The 13809-nt window shown below is 42.9% G+C and overlaps 1 protein-coding gene, 1 long non-coding RNA gene and 1 other non-coding gene across 4 annotated transcripts; all 3 read right to left on the reverse strand.

Moving 5' to 3' along the window:
* Positions 1–983: 983 nt before the first annotated feature.
* Positions 984–4110, reverse strand: CBR1 (carbonyl reductase 1). 2 transcript variants are annotated; one of them, XM_045387789.2, is made up of 3 exons: positions 3729–4110; positions 3088–3195; positions 984–1705 (listed from the first exon to the last, which is right to left on the reverse strand). In XM_045387789.2, the coding sequence occupies exons 1-3, from the start codon at positions 4015–4017 to the stop codon at positions 1269–1271; spliced, it is 834 nt and encodes a 277-aa protein (XP_045243724.1). In that variant the 5' UTR covers positions 4018–4110; the 3' UTR covers positions 984–1268. The 2 variants fall into 2 exon arrangements, with proteins under 2 accessions (XP_045243724.1, XP_073890158.1); XM_074034057.1 differs by having other exon boundaries at positions 984–1977.
* A 3797-nt stretch (positions 4111–7907) lies between these two features.
* Positions 7908–8010, reverse strand: LOC123572607 (U6 spliceosomal RNA). Its single transcript, XR_006697172.2, has one exon. It is a non-coding gene; the product is annotated as a U6 spliceosomal RNA (small nuclear RNA).
* A 4175-nt stretch (positions 8011–12185) lies between these two features.
* On the reverse strand, positions 12186–13774 carry LOC107129072 (uncharacterized). The gene is made up of 2 exons (XR_001489116.4): positions 13693–13774; positions 12186–12296 (listed from the first exon to the last, which is right to left on the reverse strand). It is a non-coding gene; the product is annotated as an uncharacterized lncRNA (long non-coding RNA).
* Positions 13775–13809: the final 35 nt, after the last annotated feature.

The following is a 13809-nucleotide window of genomic DNA, read 5'->3' on the forward strand; positions in this document are numbered from 1 at the left end:
CACTTCTCATTACCAGCAGGGATGGTGTCAGGCCCATTTACAGGAACTAATGACAGCAGGGGCTGTTCTCAACACTATTTTTTTTTTTTTGAGGTGAAGTCTCGCTCTGTCACCCAGGCTGGAGTGCAGTGGTGCTATCTCGGCTCACTGCAACCTCCGCCCCCTGGGTTCAAGTGATTCTCCTGCCTCCGCCTCCCGAGTAGCTGGGATTACAAGCACCCACCATCACACCCATCTAATTTGTTCTCAACACTTGATCTCAATACATATAATCCTATAACTGTCATCCCAATTTGATAGTTGAGGAAACAGAGACAAAGCACGATACAGTATTCTGCCTGGGGTCAGGAAATCAGAGGGCAGAGCTAGGAGTTTCCACTCCCAACCCCCAGGTTTTGAAAGCTTTCAACAAACAGAAAAGTTGCAAGAATAGAATAACAGATACCCAGACACTCACCAAAGTTCAACAACGTGCACATTTTGTCACATTTGCCTTATCTGGTCGTCTGTAGATGCTGTGCTGAAACACATTTATGTTGTACACCTCATGACACTTCATCTCTACATAAATAACATTCCTATGGAGATCTGATAGGTCCCTCATCAGCTCGGTATTTCATGCAAGTGCACACTCACGTTTCACACATTGCAACTAGCTGTTTTTCCCCAATGACTCTGGCTTTTTAAAGAAACCAAGTCAGCTGCCTTTGCCTTTGTGGTACTGTCCATGTTTTCCTAGAGGCTGGGAAGGGCCAGAGTCAGCTATGTTCACGGGCTTACATGCTGTCAGCTTGTGTTACATAATGTGGATATGGGGAGTTCCAATGCATTGTTTGACCTACGACATTGAAACTATTGACTAACTGGCTCTTTATTTACTCTCTGAGTTCGCTCACCGAGTTGTACTGTCCCTTCCCTCGACCTTTTAGGTTGATTGTACTTGAGACAAAGATTATTTAGCATCTAAACAATCCATACAAATGGACACTTATAAAGAACCATTTATTCATCTGTTGATCTTCATTCATTATTTTCATCAATTACAATTTTTCCTCTCCCTGCATCAGAGGAAACCACAAAAGACCTGACAGGTTTAGGTGGTCAACTGAGTGTGCAGGCTGCTCAATTAGTAGTGTATTAGTGAGTACTAATTGATAAGAGATCTTTTTTTTTCTTATATAAGGATATTTATGACTTTGTAAGTGCCCTTTAGACCAACTCAGGACAGGGTACAAAATGGGGCCCATGGATGGAGCTGTGAGCCCAGCTCACCACTGTTCAACTCTCTTCTCCATAACAAATTGTCCATGGGGACCCTCAGCATCCAGGGGCAAAAGGGCCAAGTACACAGGGGTCTCTGCTCCTTCTTCTGGGCTCTTGGTGGCACTGGGTCCCGCCATGTCGGTTCTCACCCACCCTGGGCAGCAGGCATTCAGGAGGATCTTGTCCCCTTTCCTCTGCTCACTCAGTTTCCTGGCGTGGATCCTGGAGAGAACGGTGACGCCAATCTTCGTCACTCCGTATGCGCTGCTGGGCCAGCCCTCCTTCTGGTGCACTCCCTTCTTGGTGTCCTCCACAAACTTGTTCATGAGCCCCACCAGCTCCTCCTCGGTGATGGTCTCACTGCGGAACTTCTGCTGCAGCTCTGGGCTGCAGCTTTTAAGGGCTCTGAGACTCATCATGCTAGATATGTTCACCACTCTCCCTAAGATACACCACAAAGCATTATGTAGAAAGGTGTGCAACAATCCTGTAGAAAGGTGAATGCCAAATTTGCAGGGATTTTGAAGCAGAAAATTTTCATATGAGAGACAGTTGCTGGTATGAGTTCTAAGAGGAATGCGCATAGCAAGTGTGGTGGTAGTTGCATAAAGAACTTCATTCCTGCCTTCAAATTTTGGCTGAGTAGAGTCAGGTGAGATCTGGAAGAGCTGCCCTTTGAGGTCCTGGTGAACCAGAGCCTTAGAAGTAGCACAACTTAATAGGATGACAGGACAGGGAAACAGGATAAAAGCTGAGAGTAAGCCGTACATGAAAGTACCCAACTCGAAGCCACACATTTAAATTTTTCTAAAAGTAGCTGCTTAATTGCTGCTTTATTTAATGGGTGGGTTCATCTCCTGTCCCATTACTTAGGGTAACGATTACAGCAGTTTACAACCAAAGAAATGTGATAGTCGTATCCAGCACCTTGAGCACGTTGAAGGGGAGTTAAAATGGGCCCGGAGTTAAGCAGCGGCAGATTATGGACATCTCTGTGTGCCATGCTAAGGGCTTGGACTTTCCTCCTGAAGGATTTTTGGGAGCGGCATGACCATGCAGACAGCATGCAGGATGCTGGGAAAGGAAAAGACTCAAGACCAGAGGTGCCCTGTGAGGGTTTGCAGTTGTCCAGAGGGACAGGTGAGGGCCTGCTGTAAAGCCGGAGAGATGGATTCAGGAGGAACTCAGTGGGCACAACTCCTAGGACCTAGTAAGTGATTATGAGGGGTGGGGCATGGTGACCTGCACGATCCTGGTGGGTAGGTGGTGGGGTCTGTGTCCCAGATAACTTAGGGAAAAGGACAGGGATCCTCTGGAAACATCCTAGATTGTGGGGAAAGGCATCAGAAAGAGACGGAAAGGCAGCAAGACAACTATGTGGTCGGGAGCTTAAGGAGTGTTCCAGACAGGTGACAGGTATTAGAAGGGCCTAATGAACTGGTGGTAGTAAAGGTTCCACCAGCCTGAATAACATCTCTCTGAAAGAGCAGAGAAAGGGTACAGGATGGACTCCCACGCGGAGAGGCATGGAGCAAAGAAAGAGCATCTCTCAGGAGACGTTTGAGCTAAGACCTGAAGGCTAAGAGAGTTAGCCAGGTGTGCAAAGACCAGTGGGATGGGGAGGACGAATGGCCATGGGAGTGGGAGAAGTGAGGACAAAGTCCTGAGGCAGAATGGCACCTATCAGCTGGCAGGAGACAAAGCACAGAGGTCAGTGCACATGCAGCATGGAGAGGAAGCAGGAGCCTGTAGGAGAAATCCCAGACAAGCAGGGGCCAGAGTCAAGCCCCAAAGAGAAGGTGCGCTGTTTCCCATCAGACTCACCTTGGGGTTTTATTAGAGGGAGTAATTCTGTGCACACATCTCGGGTACCAAAGAAGTTTGTTTTCATCGTCACTTCCGCTTGAATATGAAAGGGTGTGGGATCAGCAACTTTTAGGAGAAAAAGAGAACATAGTTAACACATTGTACCCACAAGGTAAAATTCTATAGAATGATACTAAAAATAAAAAATTAGTGCCTTCTGTCTAAAGTCTGTGTCTGGTTACAGTATTGTGCCAATCTATTGGTTTGATAACGTTCTAGTGTTTTTGTAAGATGGTACCATTGGGGGAAAGAGGATGAAGGGCGCACACACTGGATCTTGGCATAACCATTTTTTCTTTTTGCAATTTATCGTTTATTTTAAAATCAGTTCAAAATTCATTCAATGGCCTTAAAGCTCAATTCAGAAAAACTGCAGAAAATCTGAAAGAGATCCCCAAAAGTCCGAGCCAGGGAAACACAAAGTTCCCTTTGGCTGGAAAACTCCCTTTCTCTAAGGTTTCTGCACTCCCTACATCTCCCAGCTCCTCCCTCTCCTCCCTAGGGAGTCCTTCTGGACCCCGCAGCCGGTAGGAGCCCCAGTGCAGCGCTTCTTCGACAGGAGCAGCCCACGTCGGGGAGGCCACGTCCCCTCCCCGTACCCTTGAAGGCGATGCCCGCGTTGTTGACCAGCACGTCCAGGCCCCCGTACTCCTTGAGCAGGAAGTCGCGCAGGGTGCGGATGCTCTGCAGGTCGTCGATGTCCAGCTGGTGGAAACGTGGGCTCAGACCCTCCGCCTGCAGCTGCTGCACGGCTGCCTGGCCCCGCGCTACGTCCCGCGCCGTGAGCACCACTTCCCCCGAGAACAGCCGGCACAAGTCGCGCACGATGGCCAAGCCGATGCCCTTGTTGCCTCCAGTCACCAGCGCTACACGGATGCCGGACTTCATGGCTGAATGGGACGCGCGGGACACCTGCGTGAAGAACAGACCTGGCTCAGGCCCTGGAGATGCGCGGCGTGTATCCCAGAGACTGCGCGAATCTGGCGGGCGTGGGGCGCCCACCCGTAGGTTACACGCCCGGCCGCTGAGCGCGCAGGCGCAGGCCCAGGCCCCGCCCCTAGCGGGGAGGGGCGGGCGCGGGGCGGGGCGGAGCGGAACCACCCCTACCCCTCCCCACCCGAACTTCGCCTGGGTGCAGAGCGGGCGGAGAGCCAGCTGGCCTGACTTTGCAGAACCTGCTGGCTGAAGAGCGAGCCCGCGGGCGGAGAGCCAGCTGGCCTGACTTTGCAGAACTGCTGGCTGAAGAGCGAGGACGGACTCTAGCTGCTGGCTGCCGGCTGCCCACATAACAGTGAAGAACCATTCGTAGTGGCCATGTGCCACTGCTTGTCCTTGGTTCTCTGAGGGGTTTTCTTCCTATTCCCCCAGCTGTTCAATCATTCCTAGTTGTGTTTGAAGAAATAGTACATTTGCATGTTTTTTTTTCCTGTTAAAAAAAAAAAAAAAAAGGCCGGGCGCGGTGGCTCAAGCCTGTAATCCCAGCACTTTGGGAGGCCGAGGCGGGTGGATCACGAGGTCAGGAGATCGAGACTATCCTGGCTAACATGGTGAAACCCCGTCTCTACTAAAAATACAAAAAACTAGCCGGGCGTGGTGGCGGGCGCCTGTAGTCTCAGCTACTTGGGAGGCTGAGGCGGGAGAATGGCGTGAACCCGGGAGGCGGAGCTTGCAGTGAGCCGAGATCGCGCCACTGCACTCCAGCCTGGGAGACACAGCGAGACTCCGTCTCAAAAAAAAAAAAAAAAAAAAAATATATATATATATATATATTTATATATATATATATATATATATATATATATATATATATATATATATACTGCAGGAACTGCAGTCTTTGGAGCTAGAGTTGCAGAAGAAACTGGAAGGAAATGACAGGGTATCAAGTTTTTGTTGATTTCCTCTCTAAGTATATGAAAACAAAGCTACTGACTTAGCCAGATTTTCCAATAATGGTGGGAAACATTCATTAAATCTTTACAAGGTGACTTCTCTGGGCATTTGCAGGGCCATCAGTTTACCTGTGCATAGGTGTAGGAGGTTTCACAGCCATATTTTACACTGAAAATAACACTCCAGGATGTACCTTTTAATCCCCATCTTAAAATGAAGAAACAGAGATCTATCCTGAGAGTTTATAACTTAGTTCAGTGGTGGGAAATAGAGAAATGCCAGGGGTTCAGTCTAGGTCCGGTGGTTCACAGCACAGAAAGCATATCACTGAGACCCCATTATTGTCAGGGAAGAAGGCATTATTTGGGTGCTACAGCCTATGGGGGGAGATCAGTCTCAAATCTATCTTCTCAACTGATTAAAATTAGGATATAGCAGGGAAGAAATGTAACTGCATGTGCAAAAACAGCAGGATTTGGGGAGAGATGAGGAGGAGTGGATCAACAGGCATCAGTTAGGAAATTGTTAGAGGTGAGGGGTCTGGCATCTGATTGTCCAGAGGTGGTGATCTGATAAGTTTCAGTTCCTAGGTGCTACCTGGGAGGTCTGATGGCTAGTTTCCTGAGAAAGGAACTCAGATAAGACAAATGTAAATTTCTCAAGTTTTTAGACTGGGAGAGTCAATTTGTTTATTTAAAGGAGACCAGGCCAGACGCGGTGGCTCACACCTGTAATCCCAGCACTTTGGGAGGCTGAGGCAGGTGGATCATGAGGTCAGGAACTCAAGACCAGCCTGGCCAACATGGTGAAACCCCATCTCTACTAAAAAAAAAAATACAAAAATTAGTTGGGTGTGGTGGCAGGCGCCTGTAATCCCAGCTACTTGGGAGGCTGAAGCAGAGACTTGCTTGCTTGAACCCCAGAGGCAGAGGTTGCAGTGAGCCGAGATCACGCCACTGCACTCCAGCCTGGGCAACAGAGCAAGACTCCGTCTCAAAAAAAAAAAAAAAGACCATAAACATCCGTCCTATGGGACAATTGCATGGTTTCAAAATGAGTGTTCTTCCTTCCTACTTACAAGGGAATCGGGAATAAGGTCAAGTTTCATTTCTGTGCTGTCCCATAGGTTGCCACTATCACAGGTGGCCTTTTAAACATAAATTCAAATTAAGCGATATTTGTAATTCAGTTTTTTAGTTGCACTAGCCACATCTCCGGTGCTCAATATTTGCATGTGTTAGTGGTTACTGTATTGGGCAGTATAGATTTAGGATATTTCCATCCTTGCAGAAAGGTCTGTTGAACAGCACTGCTTTAAATAGATTGCAATTACATTGCAATTTCAAGGTAGGATTCCAATCAGTTGCTTTAAAACAAGTTAGTAATCAAGGAAAGACCCTTGTTTTTTTCAACTGAAATTTTTGTTGAGCTAATTATAGATTCATATGCAGTTGTAAGAAATAATACAGAGATTCCTTACCCTTTACTCAGTTTCACTCAATAGTAACATATTGCAGAAGTATAGTACAGCATCACAATGAAGATATTGACAACAAAACAGTCCACCAATCATACTCAGATTTTCCCCAGTTTGATGTGTACTTTGTATATGTATTTAGTCCTATATAATTTTATCAAATGTTGGTTTGTGTATCCACCACTACAGTTAAATGAGTATGTTTCCATTAGCACAAAGAGCCCTCCTGTTGCACTTTTATCACCAAACATACCTATTACTCCCCAAACCGACTCTATTTCATGGCACCCACTAATCTGTTCACCATTTCTACAAGTTTGTTGTTTCAAAAATGTTACATAGATGGAGTCATACAGTTTGTAGTCTTTCGTTTTGTTTTGTTTTGTTTTTTTCCACTCAGGATAATTCAGAGCTCTGTTTTGGATTTTCTTTCCTATCCCAGGGTGTGGGGTTGGGTCTGTCATTGGCTGGGTTCTCTCCACTTCATCAGCTACTGTCTTCTGTAGCTGGTGTGAGTCAGTGTTAAGAGTGGGATGGATTAAATTTATTAAGAGGGCCAGTCACAATAGAACATGGTGTACAGGGAACTTTGGACAGGGTGAGGGTCCTGCTGTTTCAAAAGGCAAATCCTATGAGGGCATGAATCATGAGTTTGAGTCTGATTTGTTTATTTTTTTAGGACAGGTACCAACATAAGAATTGACAGGTACATTGGGCAGGATGCTCCGGAAAATATATAAAATATGTATTAACAAGAATTTACTGTATGATAAAGGTGGCCTTAACAACTAGTGAGGGAAATAATTATTCCAAAATTGGCACTGGGGAAAGGGCATAGTGATTGGAAAGAAAAAAGATCCCTTACAACATACACTAAATAATTTCTGGAGACAGAAAGAGAAACAGTGATTTATAAATGAATCCATAAAACAACTAAAAGAAAACAAAAGTAACTTTTATTTTCAATAGGGGAAAATGCTTTATTTTATAAGCATAAAAATAAGGGAAGAATCATAAATGTCTGATGGGTTTGACTATGGGAAACTTTTTGAAAATTTGTTTTTGAAAAGCACAATTTAAAGCCTGTGAATTAAGCTCTACTTGGATGATTTTGTATTGTTTTCTCTGTTATATCTGGGTCTTGATTCTGGTGCTATGTGTGAGGAGCCTCCAATATGCAGCACCTTGTCTGGATTCTGAACAATTTAAGAAATAAAACAGAAATTTAAAGATGGAGTTTCCAGATCTCTGCTATTACTGCTCTGCTATTGGCTAAGTTGGAAGACATGCCTTAGTTGTGAGAATCAAAAGTCTGAGACTATATTGGCTGCTATATAGATCAAGAATTTTATAATACCAATTAACCTGTGGAATGAATTCATATCTTTACTACCCACCTTTTTTTTGTTTTTTAATAGAACACTTCATGAATTTGCATGCCATCCTTCTACAGGCACCATGCTAATCTTGTATCATTCCAGTTTTAGTATATATGCTGCCCAAAGGAGCACTACTACCCACTAGTTTAAAGCAATTAAAGAACACAGTTCCCACAGTCACAAAAAAGAATGGAATCATTTCCTTTGCAGCAACATGGATGCAGCTGGAGGCTATTGTGCTAGGTGAATTAACGCAGAAACAGAAAACCAAATAATGCATGTTTTCACTTATAAGTGGGAGCTAAACATTTGAGTACACAGGGACACAAAGAAGGGAACAATAACACTGGGGATTCCAAAAGGGGGAGAGTGGGTAAGGATTGAAAAACGACCTATTGGGTACTATGTTTTCTACTTGGGATCATTAGATGCCCAAACCTCAGCATCAGGCAATATACTGATGTAACAAACCTGCACATGTACCCCCTGAATCTAAAAACAAAAACAAAATACCCTAAAACACAGTTCCATGGTATATATTAAAAGATGTTGGAAAATAATATTCTTAAATTACGAATTGTGAGGTTCTCTGGGTTGTTCCTTTGATTATTTACTCTCATGGAGCTCTGCTTGACACTGACTGTGTTCCTCTTTCATTTTATGTTTGTTTAGGATATTCAATAAGCCTTTCTAAAGTGGTAGACCATGGACTTTGAGACCTGGAATCAATCTGTGGCTTAGGTGCTTAGTAGTTATGTAACTCAAGCAATTTGCTGAATTCTGTGAAAGACAAAGCCAGACACTAAGGTGGTAAAGACAGATTTTAGTCAATAATGAACTACTATAAAAGAGGGTCTAGTGTAAATGAACTTTCATTTGTACGGAGGTGACTGTGCCTTTTAAAGGGAGAATGAAGGATCAGGAAGGGGGAGGAATTAGGGAAATGACAAATTACCAAGGATTGCTCAGTGGAAATGTTGGTTAGGCCAGCTGTGTCTGTTAGCTGGCAATTAGCAAAGTTGGGATTCTATTCTCCCACTACAAAGACTGAAAGACAGGGGCCCTATCATTTCTGATGATTACATTTCAGAGGAATGGCTTTCAGGTCTGAGAAAGACATTCTTTTTCTTTTTCTTTTCTTTTTTTTGAGACGGAGTTTCTCATTTCTGTCTCAGGCTGGAGTGCAGTGGTGCAATCTTGGCTCACTGCAACCTCTGCCTCCCAGGTTCAAGAGATTCTCGTGCCTCAGCCTCTCAAGTAGCTGGGACTACAAGCATGCGCTACCACACCTGGCTAACTTTTTGTATATTTAGTAGAGAAAGGGTTTCACCATGTTGGCCAGGCTGGTCTCGAACTCCTGACCTCAGGTGATCTGCCCGCCTTGGCCTCCCAAAGTTCTGGGATTACAGGCGTAAGCCACCTCACCTGGCCAAAAAACACTCCTGAGTAGGACATACATCTCAAAGGGTCAGAGGAAGAATTCACACCTGTAAGCCGTTTTCAGTAAATGCTTTAAGAAAGGGCAGTCAGGGACCTATTGTCAGAAGTTGGTTATTACAACCACCACATTTTTTTTTGGCAGCTTAAACATTCTCAGTAAGGGACTAGAGTCATACTAGGTGTTAGGGTCATCCTAGCCATGTAGTCTTGAACTGTGTGTTTTTTTTTTTTTTTTTTTTAGAAAGAAAAACAAAAACAACTCACAATGTATAAATTTAGAAAAGGAGATGGAGACTTTATTTCTTCTAAAGGGGTACAACCTGCAAGGTAGCCATCCTGGAGGCTGGGGAGCTGACTCCAACAGAAACTCAGAGACAGGCACTTTGAAGGGGGAGGCTTTGAGGCAGGAGCTTTAGACTGCACAGGTTGGCTAAACTTACACATTCAACAGGTTACATGAGGGGCTATGAATATTCATGAAGGTGGACCTGATACATGCATATTGAAGAAACATGCATGTAACATACGACTCATGTATATTCAGTTTGGGATGGTGACTTGACATTTAAGTGTATTACGATTAGGTCCTATCTGTCAAAAGTCTTTCAGGACATCAAGGCACACAAGTACACAGCCTCTGTAAACCAGAACCAGTCCATTCCATAGTCCGTGATCTTCTTATAGGGAGAAAGTTGTTGAAATCAGTCTCTTGTCTAATCAAAGCCGTAGTTACGGCTTTTGTGTAAGAGTTAGAGAAAGAGGAAAGAAGCAAAAATACGTTGGCAGTTAGAAACAGGTTTACTTTAGATGGCCCATTTTGGTTCGGAGCCCTTTCTCTTACTAAGAGTATATATTGGTTTTAGGGTGAGGGGGCTTATCACAAGCTTGGAATGTTTATGTGTGTGGATAAGTTTATGGCGGGGTTGGAATCCCGCCATAAGGGGAGGAGGGGAGGTTATCTTGAGGCAGACATTTTTCTGGCCTGGAGGGGGCTTTATCTAGGGTCTAGCATGTCTCTGGTCAGGAAGGAGTTTGGAATGTTTCTGGTTGGAGATGTTACTTGTGATTTATGGTCATGCTGACCTTAGCCATTCAGCTGATGCCCTTTGGATTTAGGCAGTTTTTTATTAAAGTGAACTTTAGCATGAGGGGCTTGTCCAAGATGACGATGCTCCTGCTCTGTCAATCCAGACCCTATGGTTATAAAAAGGAGGAGGGACAGCAATTTCTTTCTGGCTACTTCCTGCTGATGAGGGTACAGAGAGTTTTCTGGTCTTGGGTTGACTGTAGGAGCAATGCCGTCTATAGATGTTTTTGGGTAGTTGTTTGTGAAATGGCCATGATCCTGTCAGTTAAAAATCTTTGAAAAAGGTTAATTAGGCAGGGTAAGAACATTAGTCCCAGGCATATTATTAGAAGAGGGCCCAGGAATGGAATGACCCATGCTATGATTTTGTTCCCAAACCAAGCATTTATTTGGTTGTTTTGGTACTTCCTTTTTAGCCCTTTCCTTAATAATAATCACTCAAAATGCTACAGTAATTGAGATTTTCTGTCCGATATTCCACCCTGAGAGTGCTACAGTATATAGTCCTACTGCAAATAGTAGAGTAAAGCAATTTCCACAAGGGTGGTATAGTAAGTAATTTCCATTAAAAAGTTTTCACATTTGACTTAAAAGGAGAGATAGGAATGACAAAAACTATTTGGTGAGGTAGGGATGAGACTAAGGTGAGTAGTTCTCGGTTACTTATCACTTATCTTCATTTTTTTTTTTTTTGAGATGGAGCTTTGCTCTTGTCACCCAGACTGCAGTGCAATGGTACAGTCTTGGTTCACTGCAACCTCCGCCTCCCGAGTTTAAGTGATTCTCCTGCCTCAGCCTCCCGAGTAGCTGGGACTACAGGCGCACACCACCACATCTGGCTAATTTTTGTATTTTTAGTAGAGACGGGATTTCACCATATTGGCCAGGCTGGTCTCGAACTCCTGACCTTGTGATCTGCCTGCCTCAGCCTCCCATAGTGCTGGGATTACAGGCATGAGCCACCGCACCCAGCCTAGTTACTTATCTTTTATGATTTTCAGTGTAAGATTTCCTATTTATTTACATTAATATTTAAGATTTTTTTTTGGGCTCTCAGGTTGCTTCCTTAGCTTTCCAGGCTTTGACTTGCCTGTGATGTATTTAGGAGTTGATTCCTGTAACAGATATCCTCTTAATTACCCTGGGTTCCATGGACTCACTAGACTTGGTGGGAAGGATTCCGGGAACCCTTAGTTATTAGTTGTCAGCACCAGCAGTGAAGAGATTTTCTCCTGTCATGGTTGGGGGGCTTAGAGGCAGCATCTGCTGAAACATCTAGTTTTCAGCTTCTAGGGCTTTAAGAAAGCACAGCTTATTTTGGAATCTTGTAGCCAGAACAATTAGAATTTAATTTAAAATGAAGAAAATAACAAAAATTGAAAAACATACTAGAATTTAATGACAGGTGTGCTATAGTTTTTGAAACATAATTTTCTTTCTCCAGTTTCCCATTTTTATTAAAAGACAAATCATGGTAGGCCTAGTTTGCTCTATTATATGTGGCTTAATTATCTGGATACAGTGCAGCAAGAATAATTATTTGTTACATAGGCCTTTTAAATTAGCTTTGATGGAACTTTGTTCTGTAGAGAGACTCTGAGGTGAGACCTTTCTAAAGGCATGCCCAGTCATAGATTTGTACCATCAAATACCTATGAGTTGTTGAATTTGTCTCTTCTTGAGGTCCCAAGATAACCTGGGGTTCCTGGCCTGTTAGAAAGGGACATTCTTTACTTGCCACAGATCAGAAACCCTGTACAAGAACTTTGTACACAGAATATGAGGCCAGTTTCCAAGGGCTTTATTGGCTTCATAAATTTTGATTCCTCAAAGGAAAGCACACCATTCCAGTCAAAGCCTTGGTAAAATAACCAGTTTTTCCAATTGTGTCCTGTTACAAAAGAAAACAGATACTTATTGCACTTATGCAAATAACTATATTGCCATAACTTAAGAATACTCACAGATAGTTTCCAAATTCTGGAGAAAATCAGGTAGAGAGAAACAAGTATGCTCCAAATTTTGTTCATGGGCGCATACTAAATTGTTAAAAGCTGTCAGTATCTCCAAAGAACAGTTTCTTTAACTTTGAAAAATGAAACAAAACGTTGGCAATATTTTAAGCAAAACATCAAGATTACTACAGTCTCCTATTAGTTTAGTTCATGCAGTTAATTCCTGTCCTGCTTGATATTAATGAAAATTTTAGCTTTTCAAGAGTTCTGAACGTTTTTCTTCCATTCTGATGTTACAATTTCCAAAGTTATCAGAAACCTGCATTCAAGAGCACCTGTTAGACTTTTATAGCTGATCATAAAACCACCTTTTAAGGAGCGCCGAAATAAGACAATTGTATGGATGAGAAAAATTTTAGGGTGGCCATAGGTAAAGACACAATTGACAAGGATAGCTGTTACCTCTGTGGCACACAGTAAGTTTAACATAACAATTATAATTATTACTGATAATGTACACTAAGATATATCAGAATTATCAGAGTCTCCTATAACCCTGGAAAACATATCAATAACATATCATATAAATATAGATCAAAGAAAACCAAATACCATTTTATATTTAGCAATGCTTCCTTGTATGATTTTATACCAAATAAACTAAATTTTACCTTTATATTAGTGTGCTATTAATGTTAAACTCAATTTTAATAAAACCTTGTAGACATAGTTACCCGATTTTAATGTTTGACGACAAGGTAAGATTTTCATAGACTCTTTTTAACCCTTTATAATTTTTGTTAAAGAACAGGTTAATGCTTTAAGAGAAACCCATTGTGCTTTTATTTTAATGCCTAATTTACAGAAAAGCTGGATGACACCCCTTCAATCTTTACCAAAATGTTTACACACAGAATTTCCTTTACAATTAACCTTTCGAAACTTGCTTAAACCTTCAAAAACAATTCTTTAAACTTTTAACATAGGTTAAAAATCCACGTTCTTATGCCTACCAAAATACACTTTTTACCAAAAGTGTATTTTATTTTCCTTATGCACCCCTTGCACATAAACTGTCTCTTTAATAGTTTTAAATACATGTTGCACTGTTAACTTTTAGCAACCTTTACCTTTGTTGAGAACCCTGGTAAGTGGGATTTTAATGATGTGCTAGGTGTAGAGCCTAGGACCTAGACAGAAATGCAGATAAGGTCTGGCTTAGCCCAGCATTTAACTCCATGTGTCCTAGATTTTCCCTAGCTGCAAAGCAGGCAAATTGTACAGCCAAGAGTTCTAGCGACATTTCATAAAGCACTCGGGAGGCCTACTTACTTTTAAATTATACATTTCTTGCCTAAATTCCAGGTTACTGGGTTTTCTGACCCCACACTCCACGTAGTGGTTATGGGAGTGTACGGGTGCCGACCTCGTCCCGGACTATTGGGCATT

Source organism: Macaca fascicularis, chromosome 3 (assembly GCF_037993035.2).
Source record: "Macaca fascicularis isolate 582-1 chromosome 3, T2T-MFA8v1.1".
Taxonomy (NCBI): domain Eukaryota; kingdom Metazoa; phylum Chordata; class Mammalia; order Primates; family Cercopithecidae; genus Macaca; species Macaca fascicularis.